Source organism: Rhamphochromis sp. 'chilingali', assembly GCF_963969265.1.
Source record: "Rhamphochromis sp. 'chilingali' genome assembly, chromosome: 1".
NCBI lineage: Eukaryota > Metazoa > Chordata > Actinopteri > Cichliformes > Cichlidae > Rhamphochromis > Rhamphochromis sp. 'chilingali'.
In genome coordinates, this window is record NC_137929.1 from 66,429,352 (window position 1) to 66,443,582 (window position 14,231).

Genomic DNA, 14,231 nt, shown 5'->3' on the forward strand with positions numbered 1-14,231 from the left:
ACGATTAACAAGGCAGTTAGAGGTCGAGAATAATATAAAAGAAAGCTGGAGAAACAATATTACGTAACAAAATCAGCTGAAACATTAAGTGAGCCTTTGATTTGATAATGTGAAAGGCTGAAAGAGACGTCCTTCTTGCCAGACGACGGCTTTTTGAATCAGCTAATAAGCCTAAACGCTTTCTGGCTCGTCTTGCAAGGAATACTCCATCAAGTTCTTTTATCACAGCTATTGTGGATGTGAATGGTGAGAGGCAAGTAGCAAACCGTCAGATTAATGAGTGCTTTAGAGAACTCTATACAAATTTATACCAGTCTGAGATGGACCTAACAAGGCTTAACTCAGGCTTTTTCCTAAACGACTTAGTATTCCCTCAGCTCTCTGAAGATCAGGTTAGCCTGCTGGAGTGTCCATGTGGCTGCTGGAGTCACCCACACATTGATGGAGGTGGATAAAGCTATATCTGCACTCCAGCCAGGGAAATGTCCTGGGGCAGATGGCTTCCCAGTAGAATTTTTTAATGTAATGAAAGTGAAGTTAAATAGTTTATTATTAAGGGTTTTTAATAAAGCATTCGAAGAATCGAAACTCCCAGAATCTATGTACCAGGCTAATATAACATTGATAGCTAAAAAAGATAAAAATCCGGAGTCATGCTCATCTTACAGGCCTATTAGCCTTCTTGGTGTTGATAATAAGATACTTTCAAAGATACTGGCTCTTAGGCTAGAAAAGGTAATGTGCTCTATTGTGCATGCTGACCAGACAGGCTTTATTAAGGGGAGGAAGATTTGGGTTTGGGAAAAAGTTTCTGGGGTGGATCAAAATTATATACAAATCACCAATAGCATCTGTGTTAACTAAAGGCTTGTTATCCTCCCCAATTACATTGAGCAGAGGTACAGCACAAGGTAGCCCATTGTCACCACTATTATTTGCTTTGCCCATTGAGCCTTTGGTCATTAGACAAAATCCAAGTGTTCATGGAGTCAAAATTGGGGATAGACAACATAAAACTCTGCTCTATGCAGACGATATTCTTCTGACACTGACTGACCCTGCTAACTCTCTACCTGTTCTTACTAGGTGTATCAAGGACTTTGGTCTTATATCTGGATACAAGTTAGATGTTGATAAATCTGTTATAATGACTGTGTAGTGGAGGGGACATTGAACCTTTATATGTTAAACCTTTTCACTGGGCACCACCAGGTTTTGTATATTTGGAAGTTAAAGTTACACCAAATGTTGGACACTTATATAGAGAAAATATAAATGGAATGGTTCAAGATCTTTGAGAGATGCTGAGAAGATGGAAGTCACTTCCGATGTTATTTTTGGGAAGAATAAATCTCATTAAGATGGTAATCTTACCGAAAATATTATATCCCACAGGCATGTTGTTTGCCATTTTGAAATCAGAAGATATTAAAGTAATTAATAAGGCTATGGTGGATTTCATTAGGGCAGGAAGAAAACCCAAAATTAAATTGGACACACAATTAGCTTGCCATCACCAGTGTGTGAATGTGTGTGTGAATGGGTGGATGACTGAATGTAGTGTAAAGTGCTTTGGGGTCCATAGGGACTAAGTAAAGTGAGCCATTTACCATTTTACAGTTACCGAAAGATCTGGGCGGGTGGGGAGAGCCAAAGATAGAAAATTATGTTCTCTCAATACAAGCGAGGATTCTTTCTTCCTGGATACATGAACGTTCTGATCTGCCAAGGCTAAATATTGAGGAAGTATTATGTAAACCATCCTTACCTGTTAACTTTCTAGGGAAACGCCTAAATGACTTACCTCATGTAATAAAGCATAACCCACTGATATATAATGCTATGTGGACGTGGGGAAAATTTAGAAAACCTTTTAACAGCAGCCTTCGGTTTAATATTTTGTCAACGCTTATAAATAATCCAGACCTTCTGCCGCAAAGCATAGGGTTGAGCTTTGTGGGATGGCATAAAGTAGGTGTGAAGAGGTTTTATGACCTCTTTAAACATGGTGAGTTTAAATCATTTGAATCCTTGAAGTCCCTTTATTCTATGTCAAATACTGAGTTTTATAAGCATTTGCAATTGAGAGATTATGTGTTAAAAAATGCTAAATCATCAGAAATCGCAACAGCCTCTTTTCAGTTGGAGAAATTCTTTCTGGATAAAAGGGAGCATAAACATTTTGTATCAAAGTTTTATTCTGAGATTTATGCCCTAATTGTGCACAAATTAACATGGTTGAGAAAATCTTGGGGGACGTTGCTTAAATGTGAAATAGATATACAAGCATGGGACAAAATCCTGCTCCTTCCATCTAAAATCTCTGTTTGTAACCGATTTAAAGAACTGCAGTACAAAATCCTGCACAATGTGTATATTTCTCTGTATATTTATGGTAAGTATAATATGGGAACATCTCCAAATTGTCTCAAGTGTAAGGCCAGAGTGGGCACTAGATTGCTTGTGGGAATGTGCTATTATTCAGTCATTTTGGAAAAAGGTCTGCGCCAATATTAGCACAGCCATTGGTCATCAGGCGACAGAAAACCCATTAATGTGTATATTGGGATATATCCCTGTCTCACTGGTACAACATGAGCATGTAATTCAGTCACTGTTAATGTTGGCCAGGAAAAGCATCATGTTGAGATGGGTGGGGGCTGAGCCTCCCTCCATTTCTCTATGGAAGTCGCTCATCATTGATGTTATGACTCTGATCAGGCTGGGACATTATATTGATGGGAGCTCCCGAATTTTTGTGGACAAATGCAAGAAACCACTGGAAGCACTGGGAGTAACCTGTAAACTGGATTCTAATGGACAACAATTCTGGACATAAATAATCACAAGTTCTCTGTGGACTCTGGAGAATGTGTAATACTCTAGGGCTGTGCAGTGTTACTGTTTTGGATGTGAACCAGTCTTGTATTTGTTGGGGGAAAAAAAAGTTAAATAAAAGTCTTAAAAAAAGAAAACACGGCATACTTTTTCATTTCAGACGATACAAAGATTTTTTTTCATGTATAATGAAAGATGACAATTAAACTGTAGCCACGCCTTAATGACATAGGCCAAAATTAACTTTAATTTCCTTTTCCCAAATTTATATAAAACAAAGGTTAATGTGCCCTAAAAATCTAAAAAACAAAACAAAACATGGTGTCTCAATAGATAGTGACGTTGAATGCATTACCTCGGCCTCCAGTAGGAGACACTCACCTGACATGAAATAGTGCCAGAAATAAAAAAGAAGACCTCCAGAAACCACAAGGAGAACCAGGAGAACCAGGAGAACCAGGAGAGCTGCGGCCCAGGATGGAAACTGTTCTGTAGAGAAACATAAAGAAAATAGCAACATGACCTTTGACCTACAGCTGCATTCCTGATCTCTAACTCTATCCTCTAATCATATAAAAATATTCTCTGACTCTTTTTGTTTTGAATGGCAGCTAAACTGTACTCTATGAACTATTGCTATGGTTACCAACAATTGAGAGATCATAATAAATGTTTTGGGGGTCAAATCATTAAAATCTCTGGTTACAATAAGAAACGCTGATTCCGACACATTTCTTAAAACAAAACAAAACAAAACAAATTAACCCTTAACAGTTTCATGTAACTGCTGACCAATGGAAAAAGTAAAAAATATATTAGAAATATATTCACAGACGTGTGTGTGAATACTAAGGTGTTCTAACTTTCTTATAAAGCAACAAACTATTTCTCCAGGCTAAATGATGATCTTCTAATTTTGTGATATGCCATTTCCTCTCCAGCTTATGAGTTATCTGCTTTAAGCTACGTGTTTGAGAATTATACAATAACAAAGCTTCAACTCAGTTCTTATGAAGGTAACACCAGGATCCTGTTTTCGCTTCTCAACAAACGTCTTCAACGCCCTGAGGTCTACCCACCACACTTCTATTCATCTGAAACCCTTAACTCATTGATGCTGTTCTTCACCACGTTCATTAATAACATTCATCAGCAACTCAGTTCGAATGTTGTGTCTATCCCCTCTTCAGACCCTTTTCTCCATTTTGAACCTTTCATGTTCCTAATACATCTGACATTTCTGAGTTCATATATAAATCAAAGCCGGCCACATCTCATCTTTATCCTCTGCCTACAGCACTTGTGAAATATTGGCTCTCTTCCTTACTTCCACTCATCTCTGCCATCATTCACTCTTCACTCACCACAAGAGAAGAACAACAATCATCTCAAGGCGCTTAATATTAAAAAGTAAAGACCCTCCAGCAGAATCAGGCTCTCAGAGTGGTGTAAAACTAGGTGAGCGAAGAATAAACACCAAAGAAAAACCCTTCCAACTCAATCTCTCCACCTACCCAGTCATTTTTGTCTTTGCTTTTTTTTTGCCTTACATTTGACCAATTATTCCCTTCAGTTTGACCCCTGACCTTTGTCCATAGCGCTGACTTTTGACCTATAAGTACAGCAAGTATTTGGGTTTATGTCTGACCTTTGACCTGCAGCTGTATATCTATCAGTCTCCTTTCTTCTCTTCCATCACTGATGGAGCAGGTGTAGTTGCCGCTGTCAGTCAGTTGTGGTTTTCTCAGAGTGAGGCTGAAGTTTCCAGTGTTCAGAGCATCAGGCCTCATCGATGTGCGCCCGCTGTAACCCTGGTTTTGCTCTCCAAGATCATCTCCTTCTTTTCGTCGTAGATGGACAGATTTGTTATAAAGATCTTCGTGAGTCCACATCACGGTGGAGTCATTCTCAGGTATTAAACCTGAGAACTCACAGGGCAGCAGGACAGACTCTGCCCCCTCATTCACCTCCACCACCACAGACAGGGCATGCTGGGAAACTGAGGAGAGGAACAGAAACACAAATGAACTCCATGCTGTGCAGGAAGCAGAGAGACCAGCATGAGCAAGACCTCACAAGGCTTGAAGAAGTCTGTAGGATGTATTCCACCAAAGCAAGACATGGTCTGTTATTCATTTCAGGAGAGTAAAATCATTTGGTGTATCTAATTATAAATGATTTTTGCTAAGTCTACAGTTAATGTTGGAATATACACCTCTTCCTGGTCTTTATTTTACAGTCCTGATCCAAAGTTTAAGACACTTCAAAAATGGCAAAAAATCGTATTTTGCATGTTTGGATCTTAACAAGGTTCCAAGTTGAGCTTCAACATGCAACAAGAAGAAATGGGAGTGAGACAAAACATTTTTTGAGCATTTAATTTATTGAAAACAACGCTTAAAGTGAAACAGGCTGTTTAACAGCTGATCAATAGTTTAGGCCCACATGCCTTTAAGAGGCCAAATCTGGGAAAAAATGTGGATTCGCTGTCATTTTCTGTCCGGTAATCTCACTGTCATGATGCTCTGATGGCAAAGGCAAAAAAACCTTTCCCTTTTTGAATGTGGTCAGTTTGTTGAATTGCATAAGAAGTGAGAAAATAATTTAGGGCAAGAAATCATCCCAGGCTACTCATGATTGGCAAAGGCAGGTCATGTGGAGAGAAGTACACTCAAGCGCAGATAAACAGATAAAAAAAAAACTGCACAAAAAAGCTACTAAAACAACAAGGAAGGGGAAACTAAGAAAAACTAACTAAAACCTAAACAGGGGGAAAGCTAAACACGAGAAAACCACAATAGAGGAAATTGGAGCAACCTGGGGACTTGGAACCACGAGGAATCAAATATTGGCCGACAACCCAACGAGGAACAAAGGAAACACCCACAATATATACACAGAGGGCTACGAGGTGTGGTGGAAGATTTCTTTTCTGATGTATTAATCACATATTTTAATCATATCACTTTAGTAAAGCAAGATCACTGCTGTCACCACTTGTATGTATGCATGTATAATGTTATCACAAGTGGGTCCCATGTTTATTGCACTTTCACAGAGGGCCCATTGTAAAGTTCAAGAGATCCATCCATAGAGTGGGAGGGGGTCAAGGATGAGCTGGACTGAAGGCACATGGATATATGATGTTCTTTCTTTGAGAGTGTTTGGGAAGGTATAAAAGAGTTTCAGGCCGTGTCAATATTCAGACAACCATTTTGGTGTTTGACCTGAATGTTTTCTCCACTGCTGTGTTTTTCTTTTTTAGTAAACCTCACTTCAAAAGAGATGCTCATCTGGTGGTTGCAATTTTATTTAAGATTTTCCACAACAGAGGGAATACACAACAGGAGGGAGACATAGCTGAACATAATCTGACATGATGAACCAAAGGAAGCAAACCTCAAAACACTGAACGTGGGATGCAAGACTGTCTAAATAAAAGAGGAAACAAGAGGCATTTACAAAGACGCAGACTTCACACTGTGATGTGGAGACATGACTGACTAGGGAAACTGATGCAACATGAGAATAACTAAACGTGGGACAGAAAACTAGAAACTATAAATATAACACAAGCAGAAATCAATAAAGAGAACCAAACCTATACTAGAGACATGAAACACTTAACAGCACAGGAACAAAACCTAAGAAGGAGAAATTACCAAAATATATCCAGAAACGAATGAAACGAAGCATATTAGTAATCAAAAAACACAAACATGGAGTCACCAGACTCCGGACCTTGGCAAAAACACTAATTATGTAGATTAGGACGGTCACAATATCAGATTACCACATGCCCAAATTATCATGATCACAAGAATTCCTGACAATGTTCTTATCTCAATGTCTGTGCAGAAACAGAAAGAAAATATTAGTCAAATTAAATGTTAAATGTCTTTTCAGCCTCTTGCTCTTTCTCAAGTGGATAAACCTGTTTCTGTTTTCTGCTGTACTCATGATCTTTCCCCAACACACACACACACACACACACACACACACACACACACACACACACACACACACACACACACACACACACACACACACACACACACACACACACACACACACACACACACACGTCCCCCTCTTCCCCTCTACTTGACTGACTGTGATGCATCTGCACAAAACAAAACTTTGTAGAATCGCTTAAAACTAAATAATTTAACCAATAAACAGTTAACAGACTCTAATCCAGTAACTGACTCTTACTCAGGTATCCATGAAACATATTTCCATGGCTGCTGTAAACATTTCCTGCCTGAAATAGGCAGTTTACTCACTTCTAGACTTTTAAATATATTCGGAGTTTCTTACCGAGGAGCAGGAACGACAGCAAGTTTTTCATCATCCTTCAAAGAAGGACAGCAAACACAGAGTCCTGATCACTCCGCTCATAACTGAGTGAATCCACATCTCAAAACTCTGCCATTCCTGCCTCACTGCTAACGAACAGAGAGGATTTCCTGCTGGGCTGTGATCCAGTAAACTGGTTCAACATGCTCAGAGGCTGAACTTGAAGTTGATAAACCCTCCAGGGCGTGGGTGCATGATTCACCGTGGAAAGAGCAGAGCCTCCATTTGGTTTGAGTTTATTGAAAGAACCACATAAGTTTGAAATAATGCCACATATTTGAACTGGATCAATAACAGATAAGAAAGGTTATCAGAACACCATCAGCATCTGAATCCCAACATTAAGGTGGAGGTGAAAGAAACCCTGCTTGTCTCCAGGTGCAGCTGAGTTTGAGAGAAGTGCTCAGGGACCGTCTACAAAGTGCAACACCACAAAAACATGTTGCTGCTTCACTGATATACAGTGGTGTTTCTCCCAGATCACTTTTTACTGCAGGGCCATCTGGTCCTATCAATCATTCTGCCATAATAAATAAAAATGTGAATTTTTAAACTGTCTTGATGCATGCTCCAACAAACATATACAGTATTGTACAGAGAACGATGTGTAGTGAAATGTTCTTGTGTTTGTGCTGCAGACAAAGCCACGCCATTCCAGGGTTTTCTGGTTAGCATGAGGGGTGAAGCCAGGATCCTTACTGGATACTGGGTGGGAATCAAACTTGCAACTCCTGCTTCAAAGATGTGTAGTTTTACCACTGCACTACCCAGCTACTCAGTCATCAAGGTAAGGTTTATTTGGAGATAGACTGAAACCAATCAAAAGGAAACACTTGAAAGAATCCAAACTAAAGTGAAAGAAGAAAATCCTCTGAGGAAACTCACTGAAACTGAAGTGAAGCCAAAGAAAAAGTCCAAATGAAATCCAAATAAAAGTCAGTAGAAAATACAAAGTAGAATAAGTCTGTGAAGGTTCTCAGTCATCCAGGTCATCGTAGTCAAAGGAGCTTGCAAAGAAAAGCGTCTGGACTTCTTTAAGTTGCTTGAAGACGTTTCACCTCTCATCCGAGAAGCTTTTTCAGTTCTAAGGTCAAATGGTGGAGAGTCCCAGATTTAAGCCTAGTGGGAGTGACCCCCCACAGAGGGACAAAAGGACCCCCTGATGATCCTCTAATCGCCTGAGACAAGGTGTGAAACTGGGTGTGGGTCCCAATCAGCCAGAGTTTCGGGTGAGTTCATTGTGAAACCTGGCCCCACCTTATCATGCGAATTCCGTAAACCCCCGCCTCTGTGGCGGGGGTTTACGGCACCAACTCTCTGCCATCTATAATCCAGTTTTGAGATCCCTTCCCAGACGCCTTAACGCCCACTCACATCCTGGGCCATCTGATCTCAGGAATTCGCATGATAAGGTGGGGCCAGGTTTCACAATGAACTCACCCGAAACTCTGGCTGATTGGGGCCCACACCCAGTTTCACACCTTGTCTCAGGCGATTAGAGGATCATCAGGGGTCCTTTTGTCCCTCTGTGGGGGGAAACTCCCACTAGGTTTATATCTGGGACTCTCCACCATTTGACCTTAGAACTGAAGAAGCTTCTCGGATGAGAGGTGAAACGTCTTCAAGTAACTTAAAGAAGTCCAGACGCTTTTCTTTGCAAGCTCCTTTGACAAAGTAGAATAAGTGAGCTTTGGATGCTGCTCTGGGACTTTGTTTAAAGAGGTTCAGTGTGGACTTGAACTCACTGATCCTCCAAACATCAAATGAGTGAACATCAGGAACACATCTGCACTCTGGTTCCATTTATGTGAGAAAGAGTCTGAAGGTGTTTGTGCTCCTTCACAGCTCCGTCTCAGGAGCTTCATCCACCTCAAACAGCAGGAACAACACTTGGTGAGGACACCAGCCACAGACTGAACGACTATAGACCAGTTGCACTCACTCCAATCATTGTGAAGTTCTTTGAGAGAGTGGTGCTGGCCTACATCCAGAGCAACATCACAGACACTCTGGACCCCCTGCAGTATGCCTACCAGTCCAATAAGTTCACGTCAGACATCATCGCTGCTGCCCTTCACTATTCACTCTCCCACTCGGAAAACAAAGACAAAGAAAACAATACTGTCATCCCACACAAACTCACTCACAAGCTGGCAACACTCGGCCTGCACCCCACCCTATGTGACTGGCTACAGGACTTTTTGACTGGCAGGCCTCAGTCTGTCAGGATCGGCAACAGGACTTCAGCCAGCATTATTACAAACACTGGTGTCCAACAAGGTTGCATCCTCTACACCGTGTGCACCCACAACTGTTTCACCTCCAACAAAGACAACATCATTTTGAAGTTCGCAGACGACACTGCTGTGATTGGTCGCATCACTGGAGGAGACGAAGCGGCTTATAGGAGAGAGGAGGCCGGTCTGGTGTCATGGTGTTAGGACAACAACCTCACCCTCAACACTGACAAGACAAAGGAGACGATACTGGACATGAGGAAGAAGAGGAGGCCTCACCCACCGCTGTCTATCCAGGGCCTAGAAGTGGAGAGGGTGAGCAGCTTTAGGTACCCGGGCGTCTACATCGCTAAGGACCTCACCCTCGAGACGAAGGTTTAGAAGTGTGAAATCCAGAACATCCAGACTCACTAACTCCTTCTTCCCCACTGCTATCAGATTCTTGAACAGCTGACCCATTCTGAACAGTAATAATAATTTTTTTTGCACATCAGGTCAACTTACATATTAAGCCAGCATATTAAGCTACAGGTCTTTTGCACACATCTGTTTCAAATCTCCATATTTTGTCTCCTTTTCTGTCTTCAGCTATTTATTTGTACTATTTGTATTTATATGTTCTATTTCTAGTGTATATATTAATCGGCATCTGTGGGCGGACAGCAAAGAAAGAATTTCATTGCACAAAGAAGTGCCTTTTCTCTTGTGACACATAACAATAAACACTTTGAATCTTGAAGCACAGAGACATCTTTGTGCTCGATATCACAAACACTCTTTGCAGCATCTCTGCACCATCAACACAACAGCAGCACATGTAAAACATTTAAATTACATTATATCAGCCAAGGTTGTGACCTACACCCGTTTTTTCTGACTCTCCACCATTTGACCCTAGAACTGCAGAAGCTTCTTGGATGAGAGGTGAAACGTCTTTAAGCGACTTAAGGAAGTCCAGGTGCTTTTTTCTTTCCATGCTCCTTAGACTTAAACAGATAGTGAGACTCCTTCTGCTTATCAGGGATAATCTCTAGGTGACCGCTAAGCAGAAAACAAGGTCTTTCTTTCTCTGTGTGTATATAAGATGCCAGGGCGGCGGCTGTTGGGCAGAGACCATCCTAGTGTTTGGCTGGGATATTTCTCTCCACATTGTTTTGTGTTTATTAAACCCACTTCAAATAATGCTCACGAAGGTTGTGTTGTAGGTTATTGTTAAAATTTCCATAAACAAAGCATTTAAATGGCATTTCAATTCAAAGCAGAGAAACAAAAATAATATTTCTGGCCAAAATCAGGCAGACTTAAAACTAGTCGGTGATCCCCACATGCTTCAAAGAGTCCATCATTGTCCCTGTCCCGAAGAAACCCCACCCTGCTTCTCTCACACTGCAAAAATGGCTAGTCTATATTTAGGAAAAAAATACTACATTTGATACAAAAAGCACTGAAAACAAGTGAAATTATCTGTCCATGCAGCAAGTTTATTTTACTTAATAAGAAATCTTGAAATAAGATTTTTTAATCCAGAAATAAAAGAACACATTTGAGAATTGAAGAGGGTTAAAATAAGCTTTAAAGAGCTCAATTTAAGATAAAATTACTTGATATCAAGTCCCAAATATTAGTTAAATATGCTAAATTACAGTCTTTTTTATGTTTTGAATTCTTACTTGCAGCAAATGAATGCACTGCAACGAGAAAAATAGTTCTAATACTATGAAAAACTACTCAATATTAGTGAAATATGATTAATTTGTTTCTTGATTCAGGTTGGCTTATCTTAAAATAGAGCCGAATCAATATTAAATCCAGGCAAAAAAACCTTAAAACAGACCTTTTTCCTACTCCTTGGCTTCTACTGAAATCACAACCAGGACAAGAGTGATATGCCAACATTTATTTCTCTCATGAGAACAAAATCCTTTTTTTTAAACAAAATAGGGCTGCTGCACAATCCCTAAAAGTCTAAATCAACCCTTTAAAAGGCCTAAACACAGAAAAAAAATTACAGTTTTGGCCTTAAACTTTTGTGACAGTCACATAGTCTCACAATGTTATAAATAATGGCATTACTGACTTAAAACTTTACATGCCTCAGGTAAAGTGTCACTAAGAAAAAAAAACAACAACTTTCATTTGTAAAGCATCTTAAGTAAAGCCGTTTCTCAGGACATTGCTAGGCAAATTAGGAACAAAGTTGTACAAACGTACTACAAAACTAAACAAACTGCAAATGACCTGATAAAATCCTGCTTGGTATTCACCTATTTTTCAAAGAACGACTTCCACTCAGCTATTGCTTTCTTATATGCACTAGTGGCATCTTGATCATGGATGGCATCAGTGATTACCTCAGTTTGTATGACAGAGAGGACCGTTGCAACACATTTTGGGTATGTTAAGTGCAAGGTGTAGTAATATGCCATCAACACCAACATTCCTTCCCAGAAATCCTCCAAGGGGAGAGTGGTCACTGGTATGTTTCCTACAGCAACAATGCTGGTTGTTCCATCAAAAAGCAGCACTGGGGAGGAGAGAGGCCGCTTCTCCAGGTATAGCATTGCATCTTCACCTGGCTAGAAGAAGCACAAAAAAAGGACAAATTCTTCAAGATTTTAAATGAAAGGGTTGCTGTGCATCCAAACAGCTTAAGACACAAAAAGCAATATCAAGAGTTTAGAATGCTCCAACTGATTTACTGTTGGAATAGAAGAAATAAATATAAAATATCTGACTTACATAAATATGAAATTTTGGAAATGTATTAATTCTGAGCATGAATTTTCTCTAATTTGCAGCATTTTTATCATGTCTATTTGTGCTTTTTTTCTCATTTGTTTTTTAAAACAATTTCTTTTAACTTTGTTACATATTCTAGTTTTTGAAGGCCTTTTTAAATATATCATTTTACTGCTTCTACTTGTATCCTAACTGCAATGTGCTTTTGCTCTGTGCTGCCTCTCTGGAGTAGGTTTTGAATAACAATTAAGAAATCCTGAATAAGGAGTAATTTAATCCCTGCTGAATTGAACTTCGACCTACTCTTATTAAGCAGGAAAAGCAAAATAATAATATTAATAATAACAATACAAGTAAATGGAGTACAAGTTACAGTGGCTGGTATTGCAGCTGTTCTCACCTTGAGGATATGAAGGAGAGCCTCACTGGCACTTCCCAGCCGCTTTGGTGGTGTAGTTTTTGAAGGAAAAAGAGATGAAAGTGCATTGAAGAGAGTGACAGTAAAATCCACTGTGAACAGAGAAAAGTATCTCAACAAAGCAATCCGAACATATCTGATGTGTGGATTTAATGTATGAAAAGGCCACTTACCTCCACGTACATCCAAGGGGAGAGGAGGTTTCAGGACCTTCTTCCAAATGCCATAGAACTGCACTTTCGAACAAAACTCTGCCCATCGACCCTTCATTTGATCTATGTATTTGCAGTTGGAGCCACCAATGATGCGACGCAGTTCATCCATCGCCTATGACAAAGTTGTGCTCAGTTAGTCAAGAACTAACTAAACCTATCCAGAGAAAGCAAGGAATTTAACTGAAGGTAGTTGAACTTACATTTTGTATGTCTTTGAAGCACGGGTATGCTTCAAATATTTTTCTGGGCCTGTCTTCTTCCCTTGTAATATCTGCGTCAATAAAAGTTCGTCTGGCCTCAAACTCCAGGTCCAAAATTTGAGCAACGTCACTTTGGTTGGGTTTTGCATTGGGTTTCCTGTACATGTTGCTCAAGGTTTTGTAATGTCTTGCCTGCATCTTCAGGCTGTCATGGTCTGCTAGGGAAAGCAAAGAGCAATTGTAAGACATGGTGTAACTAGACTTCACAAAATTCAGATTTTTCTAATCAGTCATTTCTAGTTGCATGGTTGTTTTTAAGTATAATATTTCTGAGAATTAATGTTTAGGTTAAATATGTTTGAGTAATGAACTGACCCTATATGTCCTAATCATTTCCCTTTGTGTCCTTTTCTTATAATGATCATGGATTTATGTTAATTGTTAGTTTGAACAGAATCAAATATTAAAACGACAGTTTAAGATGCCCGTGAATAAAACTGTGGTGAAAATAAGGTAAAGGTTGTTTACTGTGTATATCGTTCACATCAGTGTGAACAGTGATTATGAGCTGATGGATAAAAATATTTTAGGTAATTTGATCTATGACAGAAACACTGTGATAAGGCATGATAGATGTGACCAGCATGAGGATTTACATGTGTAAATAATCAGCACTGAGTAACACCCATTACAACACAAAGTGTTAAAATACTTACTATGGCTAACTGGCAAACTGGAATGAGGGATCTATCATATGTTGATTTTACACACCAACTCGAGTTAATGCCAAACCACTATGATTTATGGAATAAACACTTAGAACGGGGTTCATTGCTGCAACCATATTTTGGAAAGAGCTGTAAGAGGAACCACAGTCAGACAGAGGTAGATAAGGGTGATGGTGGACTTACCAACAACATCATCTGGAGGTGCAGTTGAAGGACCTATATCAGCCCTGGGTGCAGAGCATGAGGCTGACTTGGATAATAGTGGTAAAGCCAGGGTAGTATTGTTTGACGTAGTTGGTACAGTGGAGGGTAGCGGCAATTGGGATTCTTTCTCTGAGGAAAAAACAGAAGATGAACAGAATGTAATAACAGGGAATAGCTAGAAAGTTAAGGAAAATACTCAACACTGTATAAATCTTGTGATGCACTCTGAACAGAAAACTGAGGGCAGGTGGTCTCTTTGAAGTTTTAGATGTCCAAAAGTCATTAGTACAGCA

General features: G+C 39.7%; 1 protein-coding gene across 1 annotated transcript in view; it reads right to left on the minus strand.

Annotated features, from left to right (window-relative positions):
- Positions 1-11,184: 11,184 nt before the first annotated feature.
- LOC308409726 (uncharacterized protein) overlaps positions 11,185-14,231 on the minus strand; it is a gene marked incomplete at its 5' end in the record, with an annotated part of 81,640 nt that continues 78,593 nt past the window's right edge. The window contains 5 exons of the mRNA XM_080902675.1: positions 11,185-12,010; positions 12,574-12,683; positions 12,765-12,918; positions 13,007-13,221; positions 13,918-14,067. Of these exons, the coding sequence (XP_080758801.1) occupies positions 11,699-12,010; positions 12,574-12,683; positions 12,765-12,918; positions 13,007-13,221; positions 13,918-14,067 (941 nt within the window). The 3' untranslated portion in view covers positions 11,185-11,698. The remainder of the gene's footprint in view (positions 12,011-12,573; positions 12,684-12,764; positions 12,919-13,006; positions 13,222-13,917; positions 14,068-14,231) is intronic.